Below are 8,309 nucleotides of genomic sequence, written 5' to 3' on the forward strand. Positions count from 1 at the left end.
CGCCAGCGGCCGAGCTTCTGTTGGGAGAAACCTCCGTTTCCCTCTCTTCCTGCATCCAAATTTAGATCTTCTACTAAATTCCTATTGCGGTAAATAACTAACTACCTGGGAATGAAAAACCAGGCTCTGTCTGGAAGCCTATTCCCCTTCCCACTCTGGAGGCAACTGGAAGAGCATTTTAAAGGTGCTGATTCTTCTTAATAATCCCCATTAACAAGAACTCACTCACGGTTGATACGGATCTAAACTGTTGTCAGCGAGATGAATTAGGAGCAGGGAGCTAGGGAGAGAGGGTTGTTTATCTGTTGTTTTCCTGCTGGGCTTCTCAAGAACACGGAACTGTTTAGCTAATTCCTGCCAGGACCAAATCTCCTCGCTTTCTGACTCCACAGAGTAACTTTCTAAGGAAGAACTTACTGAATTTAAGGAATAAAGTTCTGGCCGCAGATGCACTTTAGGAATTGCAGGAGTATTATCTGGGAAAAAACAATTACCTCCAATTCTACGAAACTGCTAAAGACAAGGGATTTGATATCGGTCCCTTACAGCTGGCATGTTTGCTCATTATTTAACCTGTTACTTTAAAAACTGTGTAAATTCCGAAGAGTTTGTATAAACCCGCCTTATGCTGTTTGTCTGAAGAAGACAAGTGGTGCTGAGCCACACTTGCTCCCGGTACCTTCAGCTGGAGTTGGTAACACTGAACTCTTTAAAAATAAATAAATAAAAAATAAAAATAAAAGCTGGTCTAGAACGGAGAACTAAATTTCAGTGCCAGATTATGTGAGACCAGATTCACGTGAAAATCTTTTTAACATCTTTCCTACACCTCCTAGCAAGCCCTCAGATCCTGAGGGGATTCAGAATTACAGATCCCCTAGGGAAACTGCAGTATCCTGTGCTCTTCTCTGGAATCATGTAGCCATAGCTTTCTCGTGGTAGTCTATGGATGTGCGATGCCTCAGGCTGAGGCAGAAAAGCATGTGAGCGTTGATGCATTTGGTTTTTCTAAGCGTTTGAGAGGAATGGGTGTCACGACCGTGCCGGGGTGCGTGCCGACAGCCTCAGCGCCTCTGGAAGTCCTGGGGAGACCTTTTACCGCAGCTTGACCCTGTTGGCTGTGCTGGCTCCGGCGGCCGCTCCTGCTGCGGGGCTGCAGCCAGCGGCGGGACGGAGCTCGTTGCAACGGCGCGTGAGGACAGCGAGCCCCCCTTGGGCGAAAGCAGTGTGCTGGGGGGTAATTCCCACTGCGGATTTCTCTCGCGCTTCCCCCAAATCCAGCTAATGAAAGGCCTGTGGCTGCTCCTCTCTGCGCGGCTGCCGGAGCCGCTGCCAGAGCTGGGCCGGAGCGCTGGCCTCGATTTCAGGCAGCTGCAGTTGTGTCCTCTGCCTAAATCACTTTCTGAATCGGCTCCAAGGCTCCGGCTGCTGTTCCAAGTCCCTATCTTATCCCGCTGTGCATCTGTTTGTGATGCAATTCCCGCAGGAACGGGGAAGTATGGGGAGGAGGGGAGCGTGTGAGCGGCTTTTCGGGCAGGGTCTGTAGCTCACTGATCCCTGGCAAGGACGAGGGTAGCGCAGTCCTGGAAATCGGACCCGAAGCCAGTGCCCAGAGCAGCCTTTGCAGAGTAACAGCAGGCCTAAGTCCTGCTGGATGGTCCGATTCCCTGAAAGCTGTAGCTGTAAGATATTATAGAAAAAAAATAGGAAGGGAAAAAATGAGGGGATCTGAGAGGAGGGAAAAGATGTTCAGAAATTACAGGAGTGAGAGGGGTGCTGGGGTGACGTGTGGAGTTATTTCTACCCCGGCTTCTTCTGGACTCGCAGTGCAGTTCATCCCGATAGACCGCTTAACAGAGGGCCCTGTTCAGGGCTGGTTTCTGAAAGCAGAATGATTCCTGTTTTAGCTAATCTTGATACCTCCCCTCATGTTAACTCAGGATTTGCCCTTTTCTGCTGAGGGCTCCCTGTGTACTCTGGATTTTGGTCCTGGCCAAGGTCTGCTGTGGCTGCAGGAGTGGCAGGAGCCATGGGTCCCTCTCGAGCCTGCTACTTCCACCCCAGTGGAGCACGAGCTGGGAACCAAATCCAACCGTAAATAACGCCTCTGTCGCAGAGCAGACAGGTAGCACTGTTCCCATTTTACAGATGAGGCAAACTGAAGCACAGAAATGTAACCCCCCGGGCATCCACGGGGAAGACTCTACCTCTACCAGGTCTCTCTGACCCCCTCCCACGCTCTCTCCCAAGGGCTCTCAGGGAGGTAGATACCCCCTGACTCCCTTAGAGCAGAATATTTTCTGGTTAACCTGCTGCCCCTCTACCACCTGCTGAAGTTCACGTGAGTCCTTCCAATGCAAAGATTGTACGGGAAGGAGGCAGAAGTTAAAATGCAGCCAGTGATCCCAGGATTGGAGGGTTTCACGTGAGGAGCTGGAGTAGCCTTTGCTTCTTCCCGGGCCGCGCAGCCCCAGAGCTGACTCCCAGGTCCCATGTGCCCAGCGGGGACAGCTGATGTCCATGCTTTGGACCTTGCAGACTGGGGGGCTCTGAGGCCCTTTTGTTGTAAAAGGACACGATGTCCCTCTGCCTCTTGGGTCAGTGCCCCAAGGCAGACCCTCTTCGGGGTGGCAGAAGGCCCCCTTTGGCCAGCCCTGGGACCCAGACAGGTGTTTGCACTCCCCGTTGCATTAGGGGCCTTGAGAGCAGCACCCAGGACTAGTCTTCCATTTGCGGGGATAGGGAGGAGGTGGGAGCTCCTTATCTGTGCAATCCTACCTCGGGGGTGTGCGGGGGGGGTGTGTGTGGTCCCTTTGGGAAGGAGGAATAGAAGCTGGAGAAGGCTCCCATTCACCGGAGCCTTTCATCCCATGTCCCAGGGCCACAGCCACCCTGTCTCCATCCCTGTTTACTGATGGAGCCGATATGGCCAAGGCAGGAGAGGTTGCAGGTTCCCCTAATCGCCTTATCAGCGGCCCGGACAATCTCAGACACTCAGAGGATGTTTTGACTGCGCTGAATTACAATGTTTGTTGTTTCTCACTCCCAATAATTGACATTTGATAGCGACTACTGTAAAAGCGGCCGAGGGGCTGGGGCCGGGCGAGAGGAGCGGAGCGGAGAGGCAGGGAGCCGGGCGGCGGGCATCAATTCCCCTCCAGCAGAGCCCGAGCTGGTCGGTTCGTGGCTTGGGGTCCATCCTGCACACAGACCCCCTTCTGCGCGGGGAAGAAATCAGCCCTCGCCGCGGCTCCCGGAGACACGGAGCGACGGGGCCTCCCCCCCCGTCCCGCGGCGGGTCCGGGCTCCGTCCGGCAGACGGCGGGGAGCGGGGCGTCCCCGGCCCGGCCCGGGGGGGTGAGATGGGAATTAGGTCCGTGCACCGCCCTCCCGCCCGGGCGGCGGGTTCAATCCGACCCGCTCTCCGGAAAAGCAGCTTTAAAAACACTTTTTGAAAGTCATTTTAAAATGCGAGCGCCGTTTGCACGATGCGAAACGGGAATTGCTCAAATTCGGGTAGGCGACGAAACCAAACGGGGGAAGAAAAAAAAAAAAGGGGGAAAACCCCCAAAGCCCCCGAGGCGGAGGAGGTAGCAGCGGTGAGCGCGGCCCCGCGGTGGCAGCGCCCGGGCGGGAGGCTCCGCGGCCGCGCAGGGGGCTGTCCCGGGGGGTGCCCGGGTCCCGGCCGCGGAAGGAAAGCCAGGGAGCCGCGCGGTGTTAAGCCACTCTCTTTAATGACAAAATCGCTGATCTCCATCAGCTTGTACAGCAAAGGGAAACACGTACGAAGGGGCGGCGGGGCAAGGAGCAGACAGTGCATTTCAATGCTAACTCACGTTTTAGTGCATAACCCTACAGGGACCTGGCATGTCGGGGGGTCTGAATTCTTCGGCCGGGGTGGGGTGGGGGTCTGTCCTCGTCCGTGCGCTGGCCGGAGCTGCCGCCGTCTCCTCTCCCGCTCCGGGCAGCGGCACAGGGCGCCTCCGGGTGCAGCACCCAGCCGAAGGCCGGCGGCAGCAGCCCGGCAAGGGGAGACGTAGGGGCTGCGAGACACTTAACTGGCCGGACAGCAGTGACCATACGGGAAGTGCAAAAATTAAACGTGAATCTCAACAATAATTATTATAATAGTAGAAAAAAAAGTTCGCAGGGCTCGGCTTGCACTTGTCAGTTATTCGGAACGAGTCAAGCAAAACGACAGGCTGCTTTGGAAAAAGGAAGGAGGGGAATTAGCGGGGCAAAGGCCCCCATGGACGGGGGAGCCGAGAGGGGCCAGGCGTCGTCCGCTCCCCGCAGCGCCGAGCTTCCCCTTCCTCCTGCCTCGGCTCACGCGGAGCAGAGCCGCTGCACGAAACGCTCCAGACCTTCCCCTGGAAATGGGCACCACGCTAGTGAATTCCGCTAGGATACTACATTGAACTGTCCTCCTCATCCTCCTTGCGGTCTGCAAATGTCCCAGCACCGGCTCGCTGGCGTCGCAGGCGCGGCCGAGGCCCGTCCGCCCGCTGCACCCCGAGTCCGAGCCCCGCCGGCGCTGGCGGGGCGCGCAAGGGCGCGGAGCTCTCTACCAGGCGCGGATCCCGTGCAGCGTGGAAATGCCCGCGTTGCCCTGCGGGATGGGCGTTTGCACTGAATTCAAGTCCCCTACCCCGAAGTTCATGAAGTTGTTGCCGGCCGCGGAGGGCTGCATGGTCTGCATGGAGGGGTAGTTGCAGTTGTAGTTGGCATTGCAGGCGGGGCTGTTGTAGTTGGTGTACGCAGGGTAGGCGTTGTAGCTGTAGGGGTTAATGCTGACATTGTACGGTGAACTGTAGGGAGAAGACTCCCCCAAGCAGGGCTTCCCGTCGCGCACCAGGACAGGCACCGCTATCCGCCGGGGCGGCGGGATCCCCACCATTTCGAGGGTCTGATCCTGTCTCTGCCTTTTGCATTTATACCTTCTATTCTGGAACCAAATTTTAACCTGGGTAGAGGTGAGCTTTAGGACGTTTGCTAGATGGTCTCTCTCGGGGGCCGAGAGATACTTCTGCTGCTTGAACCTTCTCTCCAGTTCGTAGACCTGGGCTTGAGAAAAGAGCACACGAGGTTTCCTCCTCTTCCTTTGTCTGGGGCGCTCGGGATCTTCCAGGTCTCTTTTCTCCTGCTCCAGGCTCTTGTGCAGGGAACACAGTTCTGCAGCAAAACAAACGGGCAAAGGAAAAAGGAAGGCTCAAAAAAAAAAAAAAACCCCAACTCTCAAAAAAACAAAAAACAACCCCCCCCCCAAAAAAAAAAAAGAAAGCAGTGCTCAGTAATCCGTGTGCACCATAACGGAGCACCGTGCCGACTTTACGCCCGGACACTTCCTCCGGCCCTTGCCGCTGGCTCCCCGTGGCCCGGGGCGCTGCGGGTCCCCGCTGCGGTTCCTGCTCTTGCAGCGGCGGCACCCAGCTCCGCCAGGCGCTTTACAACTCCCTCCTGAGCAATTTTCCACCAAAATATTTTTCACTGAAGACAGGGTCGCTCCGTGCACCGGTCTGAGTCTCCATCTCCTCCGACACAGCCTTGGTGCATGTGGCCTTCGCACTGATTCCCACCCCGACCCCGCGGAGACACGCTCAGCCTCGCTGTTTAGAAATAAGGTCTGTTGCCTAATTTCTCTCGGGACAAGCTCCAGGCCTGCGCATAGCCGGGCGGCTCTGCCCCTGCCCTGTTTTGCAGCAAACACCGCCGGGGCGGCCGCGGCCCCAGCCGCTCCCGCGGCCCCTCCGCGGCCGTGCCCCCGCCGGCGCCTTTCGAGGGGTGTCCCCCGGCCCCGGGAAGCAGACCGGGAGCGGGGACACTTCTCTTCATCTCTACCCTGCCCCCCCCCCCCCACTGCTGCAGGGCAGGGCCGGCTGCGCGGCTCCGAGCCGGGAGGGGATGAAGGCGCCTTCCCTTGCCCTGCTCTTCCTCCCCAGGCTCCCGGGACGGCTCGGCCGGGCCGGCGGAGCTGCCGCCGGCGCCCAAGGGCGGGCAAGGTCCCTCTAGTCCTTCCCCCCACGGCCCTATCGAGGGTCCCTAGGAAGGCCGAGCCGCCCTCGGCGAGCCCGCAGCCCCGGGGCTCGGGGGTTGCTCCCCCCCCTACCCTCCTCCGTCCCTTTTTAGCAGCGTTGAGGCCACCGGCGTGACTCGCACGTTTTACCTTTCTTGTCCGCCTTGGCGTCCTTGGCCGAGTCCATTTCCACGTAGCTTTTAACGTAGTAGGAGCTGGGGAAGGCGCTTTTGGCCGGGTGCGCCTCGGGCAGCTCCTCCCGCAGCTCGGGCAGGGCTGGGGGCTCGGCGCTGTACGTCTCCTGCTTGAAGGTGGAGAGCATGCAGGAGGGCGAGGACAGCGCCGAGAGCTCCATGGGCGCCAGGCCGCTCTGATGCTGCTCCAGGTTCAAAATGTCCTTGACCGAGAAGGGTGTCGTTGTCACAGGGCTAGGAAACATTGCGGAGGAGAGCGGGGCAGCGGCCGCAGCCCAGGGTCATGGGAAGGCAGATGAGGAGCAGCCAACCTGGAGCAGTGGTGGAGCGTGGGCTCACGGAGGGGGCACATAGCATTCCCGCGATTAGCCTTGACTCGTGCGCTGGAGGCAGGTAGGACCAGACCATAAGGGAGGGGAAGGAGGGACTAGGCAGTTTTTGGGTGACTTTAGCTTTCTATTGGCCAACATTGCAGTGATGGGATGAGAGATGCAAAGTTCCATGTCACCTAATATAGTAATACATCTCAAAAACATCCCCACGCATTTAAAGGGGCGGCACTGTATTTATCCAGCTTTCCCCGCTGAGTTTGTTGATCCATTAAAAAAAAATCCAGAATGGCCTAGTGTGTACAAAGCCACTATCTGATGCCATCTATCATACAGTCAGATTAAATAAACAGGCCGGGAGGAAACCATCAACCAAATATGTGCTGATTTCAATTTTTTTACAAAAAGGAACGGAGGTTTCGTTTTTTAGTGTTCTGCAATATCCGATCGCAGGAACTAGAAAACGGGAGTTCACTGCTATGTGAAGCTCGTTCAAGGGGAAATCCGTCCTTGAGGTTTAAACAGAGATATTCTGACGCGGCACAGCGCCTGCAAAGTCCTAATAGGAGAGAGACCCTAAACAGCCTCTGCCTGGCTTTGGGGCGGATGTTGGTTGTTTTGTTTGAAAACTTTGCAAACAGAGACGGGGGGAAAAAACACTGCTGTCTGCAAAAAATCTCGCGTTGAAGGCGTTGCAAAATAGACAGGGTTCCTGGGAGTGACACGGGAGCAAACATCGCAGTGTCAAAGCGGCTGGCCGCGGTGCCGGGAGGCTGGGGCGAGCCCCGGCCCCGGCTCCCTCGGGCCGGCCCCGACGGCGACTCTCCCCTGCGCACGGCCAACCGCGGGTCCTTGGACTCAAGGAGCAGAACTGGGAGCTCATTAATTTAATGCACTTGGAGTCACTAAAATAAACGTTAGCGGCAAACTCCCAGGTTGAGGAGGGGCGTTACGGCGCTTTCTGGCTTGGGGGGGCGGGGGGGGAGCGGAAAAAAAAATCCCCTTGAGCGACTTCTTTGGTGCGGATTGCCCGGCTCCGAAAGGCAAGGGGGGAACGGCTCGTCCCCCTCTGAGCCCCAGCGCGGCCGAGGGCGATAAGAGATAAGGAAAGGGACGGGGCCCGGGGGGAGCCGGAGCGGAAAAGGCTTCCATGGATGCGGTGAGTTGGCGTGTCCTTGGCCGGGACAGCGAGGGGTGCCCGGAGCTGCAGGGCGTTTTGAGCGGTTTGTCCCTGTGCTCCGGCCGGGAGCAGCGGGCGATTCTCGGCCGCGCTTCATTCCTCCGCCCGCAGACGGAGAAAAATCCTCCGAGGCGGGTAAAAACCCGGGTCTGTGGCCTCGCCGGTGGCCGTGGGCTCCGGGGGCAGCGGCAGAGCCCGGCAGAGGGGCACAGAGCCGGCTCCGCCGAGCCGCCGGCACGGGGCACCTGCCCGCCGCAGCCCTCCCGGGGCTGATCCTCCTCGCTCTGCCCCTTCCCTCGGGCCCTGAACATACCGGCTACCTTTTATATCCCCCCTTCCATTGCCCCTCGAGGAGGGTTTGTGCCTCGGGCTCCGTTCTGGGGAATTTAGTTAAGGATTTTTGTCGGCGGTGCCGTGACTTTCGTACCGGGTCTTTCGGGGACCGCGGCCGGTGCTGCAGCAACATCCGAGCCACTTAAAACTCCTGCTGCAAAGGTCTGCTGGTGTCCTGGGACCTTTTTGTTAGTGAATCGGATCCGGATCTTGCGATGACAGTTGGAGCGATTAGTGTGTAGAGGGAGGTCTGAAATATT

The 8,309-nt window shown here is 57.9% G+C and overlaps 1 protein-coding gene across 1 annotated transcript; it reads right to left on the bottom strand.

Moving 5' to 3' along the window:
* Positions 1–4,564: 4,564 nt before the first annotated feature.
* NKX2-5 (NK2 homeobox 5) lies at positions 4,565–6,452 on the bottom strand. The gene is made up of 2 exons (XM_067304913.1): positions 6,164–6,452; positions 4,565–5,172 (listed from the first exon to the last, which is right to left on the bottom strand). The coding sequence occupies exons 1-2, from the start codon at positions 6,450–6,452 to the stop codon at positions 4,565–4,567; spliced, it is 897 nt and encodes a 298-aa protein (XP_067161014.1).
* Between the last annotated feature and the right edge of the window lie 1,857 nt (positions 6,453–8,309).

Source organism: Apteryx mantelli, chromosome 14 (assembly GCF_036417845.1).
Source record: "Apteryx mantelli isolate bAptMan1 chromosome 14, bAptMan1.hap1, whole genome shotgun sequence".
NCBI lineage: Eukaryota > Metazoa > Chordata > Aves > Apterygiformes > Apterygidae > Apteryx > Apteryx mantelli.